General features: G+C 46.4%; 1 protein-coding gene across 1 annotated transcript in view; it reads right to left on the reverse strand.

The window, feature by feature from the left end:
- Positions 1 to 15,664, reverse strand: part of LOC308610113 (forkhead-associated domain-containing protein 1-like) — a 129,042-nt gene that overhangs the window by 77,913 nt on the left and 35,465 nt on the right. The window contains exons 3-5 of the mRNA XM_081259365.1: positions 14,051 to 14,321; positions 5,103 to 5,212; positions 1,774 to 2,010 (exon numbers count right to left, since the gene is read on the reverse strand). Of these exons, the coding sequence (XP_081115491.1) occupies positions 1,774 to 2,010; positions 5,103 to 5,212; positions 14,051 to 14,321 (618 nt within the window). The remainder of the gene's footprint in view (positions 1 to 1,773; positions 2,011 to 5,102; positions 5,213 to 14,050; positions 14,322 to 15,664) is intronic.

The following is a 15,664-nucleotide window of genomic DNA, read 5'->3' on the forward strand; positions in this document are numbered from 1 at the left end:
TGCCAAGGAATACTTCCCAGAACTTCTGCTGCCAGTGCCCTTGTCCCTTGGTGAGCCACAGCTGTCCCCTGCCTCTGCAGGAGACCCACCAACACTAGCAGGTAGATCTGGTTCAGTCTCCTAGGGGGGTCACTGCTCCTTCCCCTGGGTCCCAATGCACACACTACTTTGTGTGTGCCCTCCAAGAGTGGAATCGCTCTTTCCCCCAGTCCTGCCAAAGTCCTGCAATCAAATCCCACTAGCCTTCAAAGTCTGAGTCTCTAGGAATTCCTCCTCCCATTGCTGGACCCCCAGGTTGGGAAGCCCGACGTGGGGCTCAGAACCTTCACTCCAGTGGGTGGACTTTTGTGGTATAAGTGTTCTCCAGTTTGTGAGTCACCCACCCAGCAGTGATGGGATTTGATTTCATTGGGATTGCACCCCTCCTACTGTCTCATTGCGCCTTCTCCTTTGTCTTTGCATGTGGGGTATCTTTTTTGGTGAGTTCCAGTGTCTTCCTGTCGAAGATTGTTCAGCAGTTAGTTGTGATTCCAGTGTTCTCGAAAGAGGGAGTGAGAGCATGTCCTTCTACTCCGCCATGTTGAACCAAATCTGACTATGGTTTTAAGCAGAATTATGCACTGAGGCCAAAATTCATCAATGACCTATTGCTTTTTTATCAACTTTGTTGAGATATAATTTATGTACAAGATCAGGGGCCAATTTTAAAGTAGTTCTTTAAAACTTAAAAAAAAATTTTTTTTCTTTTGGATTTAGTTTCAGGAGGAAGGAAGTTGACTGGTAAATCCAGACATTCTGGGTGGAGATTTTTTGGTGAAATTCCCTATAAATGAACCAGCAGCTGCCTTCAGGGTTTGATAAAGGCCTCAGTGTTTGGAACACTGTGGGGTTCCTTCTCCCCACCTCCAGCTCTTTCTGGCTGGGTCTGGGTGGGTATGAGAAGTGGTCACTGAAGCGACAGGACTTGGGTGGAAATGCAAAGTGGGTGTGAAAGCATGAGGTGTACAAGGTGGCAGAGCTGAGCCCAAGTCACATCACTGCCTCTCACTTGCTGTGCAAGCTGTAACAAGCTCCTGGGCATCTCTGAGCGTGCCTCAGTCTCCTCATCTGTAGAATGGCATCTGCCAGAAGACTGAGGTTTAACTAGCTGATGAGGGGACTTCCCTCATGGTGCAGTGGTTAAGAATCCCCCTGCCAATGCAGGGGACAGGAGTTCGAGCCCTGGTCCAGGAAGATCCCACATGCTGTGGAGAAACTATGCCCGTGGGCCACAACTACTGAGCCTGCACTCTAGAGTCCGCGAGCCACAGCTACTGAAGCCCTCATGCTGCAACTACTGAAGCCCACGTGCCTAGAGCCCATGCTCTGCAGGAAGAGAAGCCACTGCAATGAGAAGCCCATGCACCACAGTGAAGAGTAGACCCTGCTCACTGCAACTAGAGAAAGCCCGTGCACAGCAACGAAGACCCAATGCAGCCATAAATAAATAAATTAAATAAATAAATTAAATAAATAAATAAATAAATAAATAAGCTAATGCACCCAAAGCACCTGCACCGGGGCCTGAACATGGTAGGCACTTAACGAAATCTAATATTGTTCTTACAAGGCTAGAAACTTGCCAACCCTGCACTCCCTGGAACTGTACTCCTCACCATGCTGTGCTCACTGCCCATTTCTAACTACCCGGGTGGTTCCCCCCAGGCTCTACCTGAGAGCTGTCACCCTGTGTTGTGACCCCAAGGCCCCGACCCACTTGTCTCTGAGCCCTACCTGGTTTTTCAAGCTCTGGATCTCTCTCTGTTGGGCATCGTCCTCTTCATGCAGAACCTGAAACTTGGGCGGGATCACCCTCTCCTTCTGCCTGGAGGCAGCTGTTTCCAACAGCTTCTGCCTCAGGTTGGCCACTTGGTTCTGCAGGCTTGCTATCACCGTGTCTTTGTATTTAGATTCAAGTTCGAAATCGGAGAGACAGCTGACTTCTTTTCCCAGCAGCTGAATTATTTCATCCTGGGTGGAGGCCAGATGGGAAATTTACTAGGTGTGGGTCTGGGTGTAAGGCTGAGCCCATTTAAAGAAAGACAGGAAAAATATGGTATCATTCTTTGGGAAGGTGAGGGCAGGCAGGGAGGGAAAAAGCAGACTTTCAAGGCTATCTCTGTCACTTGGAAAATCTCATAGAGACAAGAATTGGGTTAAAATGATGTACTTGTATATAGACTCCTGTAATGGATGTCTGTACCTCACAGGTACGGAAACTTTCCTTTCCCCGAGAATTAGACTTTCATATTAAGAACAACCATCCCACTTGGGAACTTTTGTTGCTACAAAGTTTACTTAGAATGTTTTCATTTACAATATTCAGCCTAGCACACTGGGGACCTAGGAAAGGTAGTTAGGAAAACAACATTCTGTTTGACCACATTCTGCTTATAATGAGGGTTATTTTTTTAACTTAAAACATTCTGAAATATTTGTTTTCCCTTTCCTCTCTTCTAATATTTCCAGCCTCTTTTGGCTCTTCATGTATGAAATTTTTCCAGGTAACTCAATCTGGAAAGTAAATGAGACAGGAATAGTGATTTATTTGCATGGGCTCATGTAAAGTTTTGGCTGGAAAAACAAAATTGCTGGTAGACTGTACCCACAGGTATAATTAACCCTGTCCTCCATCTCTCCAGTGATAAAGCTCTGCAGCCAAAGAATTGGTTAGGTTTTCGAAAAAAGGAAAAAAAAATTCCCCCAAACTTCTCACCAGACGTTATCAATAAAATGTCAGAAAAACTGAAGAAGAAGAAGAAGAAGAAGAAGAAGAAATTCCCCAGAGGCCTTTTCCAAAGCAGTCACGGGAGGAGGTAAATGGGCAATTTCTGGGCCAGCTCATTCCCAGGAGAGCCGTCCAGTCAGCCTCACGACCTGCTAGCTCCGTGACCTGGGGAAGGACAGGGTCTCGCTCACGAGAAAGCCTGTCTGACATTGCCAGCTGCTGCCAGGGGCCTTCCTTTGGGTCCTTGTGAAAGTTGGTGGCAAAACTTCAAGAGAGAGCATCAGACATATTCCCTACTCCTGGGCAGTTTCCCCTGTTTCACCCTGTTATGATCAGCCAGGTGCTTATTCATTTTTCATGCAACAAACATTCATCGGGCAGCAACTAAGTGCCAGGCCCCGTGCCAGTGCTGGAATATAAGAAGTTTGCAGAGGGCAGTGGACAGCTGTGGGTTCTGCTTTCCTGCTGAGGGTCCCCTTGCCCTTCTTGGAGGGAGTGTTCCTCCTTCCATTTGGTCTGGGTAGGACTGTCAGTCATGTGCCCTGCTCCTTCCTGTCCCACCTCCCCATGTGCATGTGGCCCAAGCTGGTCAATCAGAGATTTCACACATCGATTACAGAGGGAGAGGATCTTGCCTTCTTTTGGATCATGTAGGCTTGTTTGCCTGAGTTTGTCTTTTCTAACACACAAAGCCAGCCTTATGAAGAAAGCCAGACACTGAGGGAAACAGAGGGGAGAAGTTGGTAGTGGGGAGGTGTTCTGATGACATTATTCAAGCTCCTGGATCTAGCCATACCTGAAGCTAGTGGCCCTTTAAATTTTCCAATAAGATGAGCTAATCAATGCTCCCCCTCAAGCTAATTTGTTTAATGTCACTTGAAGGAGTCCTGGCAAGTCAGGGTATAAACGACTTATAAAGAGAAAGAATTATTTCTATTATAAATAGAAAAAATGATAAATGGCTTATAAAAATTTTCTATAAATAGAAAAAATTATAGTGGTTGCACTATATTTCCGAGTTAAAATTGAGGCAGGTTGAAAAATGGCTACAAATACTTTGCAGTTTTGCCATCCAGTCTATTTCCCCACCCTCTAGTCTGGCCTGGCCCCGTGACTAGCTTTAACCAACGGAATGGAGTGGAAGTGATGCTGCATGATCTCCAGGCAAGTTCTTACAGGCTGTGCAGCTTCTGTTCTGGCCCCCTGGGAACCCCGAGACCACCGTGCTGTGATGAAAAGCCACATGCACAAAGGGGCCCACCAGTCCAGGCGTCCTGGCTGAGGCCTTAGATGTGGGAAGGAGGCCAATGGAGACCGACAACCAACCTGGCCAAGCCAGCGGCTGACTGAGGCCGCATGAGTGAGGCCAGGGGACACGAGCAAAGGAACCTTCCAGGTCAACCCATAGATTCTGGGGAATAATGAATTGCTGTTGGAAGCCGCTAAGTTTTGGGATGGCTTGTTACATAGTGATAAATACAGAATCTGAGTGTGGCTTCTCGCCTTTCTGCAACATTTTTCAGAGTCTGGTCCCAGGATGCCTGGGATGGAACCCCCTGCCTCCTGAAGGTTTGGATTTCCGTGTCTGACAAGAACCCCAGGTAGGTCTGCTCCTCACAAACTCTGAGGATTGCTGCAGGAGCAGGCCCTGGCCCTGAAGGAAAGCGAGATATTATAGACTGCTTCTTTTAGAGTAACTTTCGAGTCGTGTCTAAGTGGGGAGAAATTGACCTGGGCCCTTCCCAGGATGGCTTGAATCCACCTGTTCTGCTCGCATCCCTGCTTTAAACCTCTCTGGTTCTTTAACGAGTCTCTCGGCCCACGCCTCCCTGACTTCAGGGCTCACGTCCTCCTGCAAGGAACGTGTTTTTGCATCACTGTTCCATCACTGAAGGTTGACCAAGTGATTACTGTGTGGGAGTTAGAAGTACCCGCTGAGAAGCTAACCAGACCTCGCTTTGAATCCTAACACTGCTCCTTGCACTGGGCAGCCTTGAACACATTACTGAACCTCTCTGAGATTCAGTTTCCTCATCTGCAAAGTGAGGGTGATAAAATCTATTTTGAAGATGGTGAAGATTAACGAGCTAATAAATGTCAAGTGCACAGGAAATGGCCCAGCACACAGTAGGTGCTCAGTACCTTGTAGTTGTAGATGTTATTTGGGATAAAATGAGCAGTGGCCAAACCTGGCTGAATGTCTTGGGAGGAAGAGGTGGTTTCTTGGAAGTAGGAAAAAGGGACAGTCCTTGAGACACAGAGAACAAGAGGCAGTGGCAATCTCTCCATGGTCCCTCTTGCTGCTGTAGCTCTGTGCTTCCCCAAGACCCCTCACCTTATCGTGCTGGGACAGGTCCTGGTCCACAAAAATTTCTCTGTAGGGCTCTGCCACAGGAATTTCCTCGGCCACTGATTGTTCCGATAGTTCCGCCGCATTGGTCCACACTAACACACAAGGTCAACAGAGAAGGCAGAGGAGACAGTGAGTTTCCCCAAAGTCTTAAAAAATATTTTCAGATTAACCTTCACATTCATGAGACTTATGCACTGAAAGCATTACAGGAGGACTGGAAAGGGTAAGAGCTGCCTCATTTCTCTTCCCCAGCATTAACTGCACTGATGCACTGTGGTGTGTCTCTTTCCAGACTTTTTTCTATGCCGCATAAGAGCTGATGACCTTGGGCAAGTCATTTGCTCTTTCTAAGCCTTAGTTTCCACATACATAATTTAGGATCACTGATAGTCTCTGCTATAAAGGGCTATCTGGAGATTAAATAGAATAATGATATAGAGCAGGGCTTGGCAAACTATGGCCCTGCGGCCAAATCTGGCCTTCTGCCTATTTTTGTAAATAAAGTTTTATTGCAACACAGCCACAGTGATTGATTTACATATTATTTATGGCTGCTTCCCAGCTACAAAGGCAGAGCTGAGTAGTTGCAGCAGAGACCATGTGACCCACAAGTACTAAAGTATTTACTATCTGGCTCTTTACAGGAAAAGTTTGCTGACCCCTCAAGTAGAGCATTTAGCCCTAAACATTAGCTATGTTTGTTTTATTGCAGCCATATCTTTTCAAAAAACAAAAATGCATTTACATGACAGAGATGCTTATCCAGCTTACTTTTCAGCTAACAATATCAAAAACATCTTCCCATGTCAGTATTTGAGGCTGTACTTGGTTGTTTTCAAGGGTAGCATTGTGGTCCCTTGTCCAAGTGTGCCAAACCTGTTTAACTAGGATCCACTTGATAGACATTTAAGCTTTCCTAATTTTTTTCTTATTTACCCCAATATTACAAGGCCTGTTTATATGACTTTCAGGGATTATGGCATTGTGTTTGGGGGCCCCACTCTGTATCACATCAGACATCTCGCAATTCACTCACATCAACACTGAATGGTGTAGAAACCATTTTCTTGGTGTAGAAACGTTTGTAAAGATTTCTATAATTCTACGTGTGAGATCACTTGGGCCCAAGCAGCGTATTTTAAATTTCCAGGTGACTATGGTTTCTGGACAGTCACTGCACATTCTTATCTTCCTGTGAAGTGAGAAGCTGAACAAATTGTTTTCAGTGGTGATGAAACTTTCATGAGTCTTAACATCAATGATGGATGAAGCACTCACTGTCATGTTTGTGGACATTCATCATCTATTCATTTTGCTTCTGCCTTTTTTATTTATGCATTTTAGAGTCAAAGATTCCTGCCCCCCAGCCAGGTCTCAAACCTCTTTGTGGACCCCAGAACCTCTAGTGAACATAGCTGATGGCCTGTGGTGCCCGGAGAATGCACAGCCTTGCGTGTTGAATGAACAGCCCTGGCCACAGTGGTTCCTGGGGCGCGAGGAACACAAGGGCCTGGAACTTCAGCAGCTGCCCATTTTCTCTCCCTCCACCTCCCCAACTAGGTCCATGATTAGAAAACTTTTATTTGAAGCTCACTGCCCCCATCTGACTCTCTTGGATCCTGAGCAGCAAAGTCCTAACTGACTACAGCAGCAGTGCCTGATAGAGAAATGATGGGAGCTACAGAATGCAATTTTCAATTTTCTAGTAGTCGCATTAAAAAGGTAAAAAGAAGAGATGAATTTTTTAATGATCAATTTGATTTAACCCAATACATTAAAAAACATCATTTTAACACGTAATCGACAAAAAATATGGAGATATTTTATATTCTTTTTCTTCGAGGCATGAAGCCTTTGAAATCTGGGGTTTATTTTACACTGATTGTGTATCTCAATTTGGAAACTGAATTTTCAGGAGGAAGTCTTGATCTGTTTTCAGATTCCTCAAGAAATCGTCTCCCACTGGAGGAAGGTACTGCCTGGCCTGTGTCCCCAGGGAGGGCCACGGGGTCTGACCCTAAATGGGCCCCTGTCCAGTCTCAGCTTAGAGTTCTGGCATCTGATGCCATCTCTAGGGGTGACTCCGGCTGCCTCTGCGACCCTGTCGTGGCTGTCTTGAGGGACCCTTCCCCGCAAGATGATGGCCGGAGGGGGGACTTCATAAAACTTACAGAACAGGCTGATCGATGGGGTCCCTTTATTAGGGAAGGTGTGTTTACCGAAAGTCTTTGTAGGGCTAGAATTTGCTCTGAGACTTGCTTTCCTTACACCCAGGCAGGGAGGTGCGGGAGCAGTTACCCCTCACCTGCCCCAAACTTCTTTACCGGCTACTGTTATTTATCAGAAAGAACCTAAGGGCCATGTATGACCAAACCGGCTTAACTCTAGATGCTGGATCCTTCGGAGGTCCCAGTGGGGAGAAGCCCCAGGTAGGGTCGGGAGGGCTGGGGCGGTGGGAAGGCGGATATGGGGACGCAGGCACTTTAAGAATTTTCGGGCATGAGCTGTTGGCCAAAGGGCAGGGAAGTTACTTTAATATTTTAACAACCCCCAGCTGTCCTGGTGCGCTCCAATTATCACCAGTGTGCAGCAGGGGCAGTTTGTGTGCACCTTAACTGTGTCTTTCAGACATTGTAAGTTGTAAATAAAAGTTAAATAACAATCATGCTTAGGTAATAACTTAATTTTTAAATTTTAATATTTAAAATTTAAATATTAAAATTATTAAAATATTAAAATTTAAATATTAAAAAATTAAATATTTTAATATTTACTGAATGTTCGCTATGCACCTGGCGCTGTGCTCAGCACTTACACGCAGGATACGATTTCGTCTTCATAACAACCCGGTGAGATAGGCATTATTATTCCCATCTCCATTTTATACGTGAGAGGTATGAGGCACAGAGACGTCAAGTCATCTGCTCAAGGACACACAGCTGGTAAGTGGTAGAGTCAAGGGATGAACCTAAGTTTGTTGGATTCAAAGCCTATGCTTTTAACAGTGCACTATGCAGTCAATGTATTGAAGTGGGAAGATGTTTATGATATATTATTGAATTTTAAAAATCAGGTAGGGAATTCCTTGGCAGTCCAGTGGTTAGGATTCTGTGCTTCCACTGCAGGGGGCACAGGTTCCATCCCTGGCTGGGGAACAAAGATCCCGCAAGCTGAGCGGCACGGCCAAAAAAAGAAAAAAAATGAAGGTTACCTATGTTAGGTTCATATGATCCCATTATTGGGAAAAATATATATATATATATATATGAATCAAGATGCTATTTTAATAAGTCACTCCACATATTTTCTTTTCTCAGTAATTCTTCCCCACCTCCCATGAGCTCTTGCCATTAAGATTTGGCCTTGGAGCTGACGTTTTATTGCCTTGTGGTAAAGGAAGGATGAGTATTAACTAAAACAGGGTGATTTTTCCCCCAGGCAAAATGACATTTTGATTTTTGACAATGTCTGGAGACATTTTTGAGTACCACAGTTAGGGGTGGTGGTGGTGGTGGTGTTGCTACTGGTATCTCTGGTGGGTAGGAGTCAGGGATGCTGCTAAACTTTCTACAGTGGACAGGACAGATCCTACAACAAGGAGTTATCCGGCCGCACATGTCACTGTGCCAAGATTGAGAAACCCTGACCTGATCTGCGGTAAATAAATCCTTGGCTTTGGGTTTTCAAATAGAATTTTTCAAGTCTAAAGCAAGGTGACAGTCTAACAGTAAACCAATTTAATTGGAAGAGCCCAGCTTTGCCAAGAGAGGAAAGAGCTTTCTCGGAACCCTTAAAAAGAGGTGTTTTCTGTCAAGAGACAGCATGGAGGACTGGAGCACAGAGTTTTCTCTAAAGCGTGGAGTAGAGAGGCCCAGACAGAAAGGAACTCCCCATGACACGGGAAGATGAAAGTCCTTTTCTGAGGATGGGGAGTGTGTCAGGGGAACGAGGGCAAACGTTTGGAAACATGAGACCTGGCTGAGAGGCTGAGGAGATAGAGCCCAGGTAGATGTGAGGGAATCTAAGCCATACGAATCATCCTTCATTTCTCCAGGGGGGATGCAAGTCTTTTAGAGAAGCCCCAAGTTCAACATGGCACTGGAGAAACCGGTGATTACAGTGGAAAAATTTAAATGGCGGAGTGAAAAAAAGAAAAGAAACAGCCTATGTGCCATGTGTCCAAAGGACGCATTAAAAAAACAACCCCCAAAACCCTGTATATATGTTCATAAAACAGAACATGATGCATACAACAAAATGAATGAATCTCAGAAATACAATGCTGAGTGAAAAAAGCCTTCCACAAAGGAACATGTACTACATGGTTCTGTGTACTTGAGATTCTAGAACAGGAATATCTAATCCATAGCGGGAAGAGAATTCAGAAGAGTGGGTGCCTCTGGGGCCTGGGGCTGGGAATTGACTGGGCAGGGACATGAGGGAACTTTCTGGGGTGATGGTAATGTTCTATATCTTGATAGGAGTTTGGGTTACATAGGTGTACACGACCGTCAAAACTCAATGAGCACACTCAAGATCTACACCTTTCATGGTGTGGTAGCCAGTCTCCAAGATGGCCCCACTGATTCTTGTCTCCTGGTATTCAGACCCTTGCATCATCCTCTCCAATACTGGATGGACTTTATATTAGTTAGCTGGGGCTGCCATAACAAAACACCATAGGAGGTCTTAACAAAAGAAATTCATTTTCTCACAGTTCTGGAGGCTGGAAGTCCAAGATCAAGGTGTGGGCAGGGTTAGGCCTCTCTCCTTGGCTTGCAGACGGCCACCTTCCTGCTGTGTCCTCACATGCCCTTTTCTCTGTGCACGTGCATCCCTGGCGTCTCTCCCTCTCTTCTTACAAGGACACCAGCCCTTGGATTAGGGCCCACCCAATCATCTATTTAAATACACTATCTCCATATATGGTCACATTCTGCAATATTGGGATTGAGGCCTCAGCATATGCATTTTGGGGGAATGCAATTCAGTCCGTAACAAAGCTTCTCTATGTAACCAAGGATATTGCAGAAATGACACAGTTTGATTCCTGAGGTTAGATCCTAAAAGACATTGCAGCTTCTGCCTCACTCTCTAGGACCACTTGTCTGGAGGAGCTGGCAGCTTGAGGATGCTCAAGCAACGTATGGAGAGGTGCACTTAGTGAAGAACTAAGGCCTCTTACCAAAAGCCATGTGAGTGAACCATCCTAGAGGTGGGTCCTCCAGCCCCAGACAAGCCCCCAGAGGACCACAGCCCAGCCACCACCATTACTGCCACCTCATGGACAATCCTGAGCAAGAATCCCCCAGCGAAGCCATTCCCAACTTCCTGACTCAGAGAAACTAGGAGATAATAAATGTTTACTGTTGTTTTAGGCCATTACATCCTGCAGTAATTTGTTATGCAACAATAAGTAGCAAATACAGGTTTGGGCACCAGGAGTGGTGCAAAATTTAACAAAAACCCTACAATGTGGAGTGGTTTGGGATGGAACAGTGGCCAGAAGCTGGAGGACTTTGGCCAAGAGTCTTTGAGAAAGCCTGAATAATCTTAGTAGAAGCCCGATGGCCTTTGAGGAGGCAGTGAGGGAAGGGTTCCAGGAAAGTGAGGAAAATGTTACTGGGGTTAAGGGATCCTTGTCAGGTGGTGGCAGAAGGGTTCCTAACACATTGCCTGTGGTCATGAGGAAGGTAGAAAATGTTTGTGATGAGGCTGAATGGTCTAGCTAGAGAGAGTCCCAGACAGAGTCTTGGAAGGTGCTGCCTGGTTACTTCTTGCTACTTATAGTGAAATGTGAGGGGGAGAGACAGTTAAAGGAAGGGCTGTTAAACCAGGGCAATGCTCTGGGCTTGAAAATTCCCTGCCTCTCCCGGTGGCAAATGAAATGTAAGAAACAGGTTCTGGGCAAAGATCAAATCAAGGGCACTCTCAAGAAAACACAGTCTAGAGAAGAAGCTGAGGGTGTGGTTGTAAAATCCTTTGTTAAGAATACAGATCCAGGGCAGTGTCCAGGAGAACCATTCGGTCAAAGAACTGGGCTTCTAAGAAGCTTCTGTCCTTTGTCAGTCTTTGCAGAAGTCCATGGTGGAAGGGCTTCGGTCCAAAAAAATCTGTGGGCGTGGGTTTTGCCTAATAGGATGAACCCCAATAAGAAGCACTGCCAACTCAGACTGACAGAGACCCACAAAAGTCAAAGAAGCGTCTGGACCCCAAGCTTCTACAGGCAGGAAGCAGGCTATAAAACTATGCAGCCACATCCATGGGACACCTTTCATAGGAAAGGGAGGACGACTCAGAAGGCGGAACTCACGGACCAGGGGCAGGGCCAAGAGCCCTGGAAAGTCATTTCTGGACAAGCGTTGGACTGAAGCCCAATCAAGGAACTGCCGATATTTTCCCAGCTGGACTTCAGAACTGCTTTGGGTCAGGGACTCCTGTGTGTTTCCTGTTTTTCTTCTTTTGGAACAAGAGGAGTGTATGTAGCAGTTATGCTATGTCTGTCCCACCAATATATGCTGGGTGTGTGAGGGACAGACCCTTTGTTCAGAGGTCTTCAGATTTCTGGAAGTAGTACTTGATGAGCTGAACATAACGTACTACACCCATGAGCCCCATCTGTACCTGGACTTGATTTAGACGAGATTCTGGAATTTGAGCCGATGCTGTTACTGGGGTGAGATTTTGGGGGGCCTCGGGAGAGAGGAGGAGGAGTGTGAATCATTGAGGACCCGAGGGCAGGCTGTGGTAGCCGGCCTCCAAGATGACTGCTGATAATCCCCGCCTCCTGGTCTTCAGGCCTGTGTGTAGTCTTCTCCCACACTGGAGGGTGACGCCCTGTGTAACCAGCAAGATATTGCAGCAATGACAGAGCATGACTTCTGAAGCTTAGTCACAAGAGATGTTGCCATTTCCATCTTGTCCTCCAGGATCACTTGCTCAGGAGGAGCAGCTGCCGTGTCCTGAGAACGCTCGAGCCTCTCTCTGGGCAGGTCCATGTGGTGAGGAACCAGGGCCCCCTGCTGACAGCCATGTGAGCACGCCGTCTTGGAAGTGGATTCTCCGGCCCAGGTCAAGCCTTCAGATGACTGCAGCCTTACGAGGGACCCTGAGCCACAGCCGTCCTGCTAAGCTGCTGCCAAATTCCTGACCCACAGAAACCGTATAGATGATAACACATGTTTGATTTTTACTTTAGGCTGCTACGTTTGGGGAGAATTCGTTATGCAATCATGATAACTAATACACATTGTTTGTTCATTTTACATGAAGGAGACAAAAATGTTGAATTCTAGTTAATGGTATATGTGCTAAAGCATTTAGGGGGAGGACTACAGACGTGTGCTATTTATTTTGAAATGCATCCAAAAAATAAGATGGATTAATGCAGGACAAGAAGGATGGGTAGACAGAAATGTAATAAAGAGTACAGCAAAGTGTTAGCGGTAGAATTAGGAGGAGAGGTGTCTCTGTAAAATTCTTTTTGCTTTGCTGTATGTTTGAAAGTTTTCACATTAAAATGCTGGGGGGAAATGGCTCAGTAATTTCTTAACTTGGGTCGTAGGTACATGAGCATTCCTTAGATGATGATGATGATTATGTAAACTGCAGAGATACCTTTCATTTGCCCCTTAGTCTGTATATTTCAGAATAATAACTATTATTTGAATGGCTGAGGGAAGTGACTAGGTGAGTGGTCCTGAGTGAGACCAGGGAAGGGTGTGGAGGCATCGAGAGACCTGGGGATTCAGAGGGGTCTGGGGCTGGGACGCAGAAAACAGAGAATGGGACCTTCACACCAGTGGCCACAGAAGAAACCTGCGAATCATGCCAGGGACTAAGTCGAGCCAGCTACTCTGCCAGTAAGGCTGGCAAGGCCGAGAGGATGGTGACAGACAGGAAGTCTCCTGCCCAAATGCCATGAAGCCTTCTCGGGGGGAGGGGGGAGAAGGAAACCCTGATGGCTGTGTGTCCCCAAAGTGACCAGGCTGTGAGTGACAGTCACTGAGATAACCAGCCTTAAATTTGACTGAAAAGCGTTAGATTAGGTTAGATTGAATACATAACCTCCGGAGAAATAATTTTCTCCATAAGCCTCAGTCTCCTCTTACCTGTAAAATGGTAATAAAATATTTAAAAACCTCTTAAGGCAAGAGGGATTTCAGTCACCAATAAGTCTGTACATCTGAGTCGAAGTATATAAATTTAGATTCTGATACACATTCATATATATTCATATATACATACACACACACACACACACACACACACACACACACACTCACTCACCACAGAGGTACTGACGTGTGCAGATGGGCAGAGCACAGTCTTGGAGGAGTTTGTACCAAAAAGTTAACAGGGAGAATTCTGGTGATAAGGGTGACAGCTTATCTTTTACTGTTTTCTAACTTTCTGCTTATCCCAATTTTTTCACATTTGATTATGTTCTACTTCAGAACCAGAGAACATAAGCAAAAGCCAGAGGAAGACAAATATCATACCATATTGCTTATATGTGGAATCTAAAAAAAGGTACAAATGAACTTATCTACAAAACAGAGATAGAGTTACAGATGTAGAAAATAAACTTATGGTTACCGGGAATAAGAGGGGGAGGGATAAATTGGAAGAGAGGGATTGACATACACAATACTATACATAAAAGAGATAACTAAGAAGGACCTACTGGATAGCACAGGGAACTCTCCTCAATACTCTGTAATGGTCTATATGGGAAAAGAAGCTAAAAAAGAGTGGATACATGTATATGTTGAACAGATTCAGTGTGCTGCATACCTGAAACTAACACAACACCGTAAATCAACTGCACCTCAATAAAAATATTAAAAAAAGGGGGAAAGCAGAAACTGAGACCCATCCTCCTAGCAAAAGCCCCTCCCCTAAGCCGCCAAGGAAGCGCCCATGAGTACCTTGCCTGATGATGGGAACGCTGTGGGCGGCTCTGTCCACCTTGAAGGAGAACATCTTCTTGCTGGCACTCATGGGCTGCCTGAGGGAGGCTGGTGGGACCATGGGGGGATCGGGGGACCCCTGCGACCAGCTCCTCTGCACTGGCGCTGTCCAGATGCCCGGGTAGAAGGGGGTCTGTGGTGGTGAGGGTGACTGGTTCAGTTGCTGGGTGGCCCAAGGTGGCTGTGGCCTTGGCCAAGGTGCTGGGCCCCTCACCCATGGGAAGGAGACCTGCAGGGGCAGACAAGAGGGTCAGGGGAGGTTACGAGCAGCTGGCGTGGTCTTCACCTTTCTGTCCCGGCGACATAATTGCTGCCCTAGATTTCGGCGTATAAGTCACTTCCCCCAGGAAGCCCTCCCAGACTCCCCAAATTTGGGATTTTGGTCCCCACCATGGGTCACCTTGCACACTATCGCACCACCATTTATTGGGTGCAGCCTTCGTGCCAGGCACCCAGTCAAGAGATTCACATGCATTACCTCATTTAATACCCCTGATGCTCTGTGACGAGCCCGAGGCTGAGCAAGACCTACTGACTTTCCCAGGATCACAGATTTGGCAGTGAGCGTCTGAGCTGGTACAACGCCACCTCTGAGCTCTGAGAGGCTGACAGCTTTTTGTCTACCTTGCTCAGCACCGTATCCTCAGCTCCTAGAATAAACCCTTGGCACATACACAGTAGGTCCTTAAATATTGGTTGAAAGAATGAATGAACACATCTCCGAGATTCAAGCCCAGCTCTCCAGGACACACACATCCACACTGTGTGTCTCCCTGGCACTCCCATTCCACCTCTTCCCCGAAGCCGAGAGCTCTGGGGTGGCAGGCACCCCAACTGGCTCGAAACCCAGCTGGCTCATTAGCCTGTGATCCTCAACATCTGCCACATCTGATTCTTGGCAGACGCTCCATAAATATCTATCGAGGGAACCTTTTTTCATCTGACCCGGCGGAAGATGTCTCTATCTACTTTCATTAGAGAGCACATCAAAATCCATCTACACCGGGAGAAGCAAATGCTGAGAGGTGCTGACACCTGGCTTTTTCTTGGTTAATGCTGTTGTGGCCGTCCCTCCCCGAGCCTAGTGGTTAAACCGTGACATCGTGAATGCTACCATTTATTGTAATTACTCACCGATTTCTCGCGATAGCCCTGAAGGGGAGGAGCTCTCCTTATTCCTAGCTTACAAATGAGGCTTGGAGAGGTTAAGGACTTCACCAAGCTCAGGTGGTGGTGGAGAGGGTGGTGGGACTGGGGTTCTGGAAAGCTCTTTCCCTCTCTGTCTCTCTCTCCCTTCTCTGCCCCAACCCCACCCCCAGTCGCTTGGCAGAAAAAAACACACTTTTCAAGGAAGAAGCTAAGTTCAAAGGTTTGCCGCCTGTGGCGGTCACGTTTCTCTTTCTGCAGACTGCAGACACAGAATGAGAAACAGGACAGAATGCTTCCGAAATAGGAGCACTGGCAGACAGAACTTCCTATAGCTCCAGCTGGATTGTATTCAAGAGGAAGGTTCTCCACTCACTCAGGTTCCCAAACCAGTCTTTTAGCTACAGTCTTTCCCAGCCAAGTCAA

The sequence above is a fragment of the Mesoplodon bidens genome, assembly GCF_964165515.1.
Source record: "Mesoplodon bidens genome assembly, contig: HAP1_SCAFFOLD_378, whole genome shotgun sequence".
Lineage (NCBI taxonomy): Eukaryota > Metazoa > Chordata > Mammalia > Artiodactyla > Ziphiidae > Mesoplodon > Mesoplodon bidens.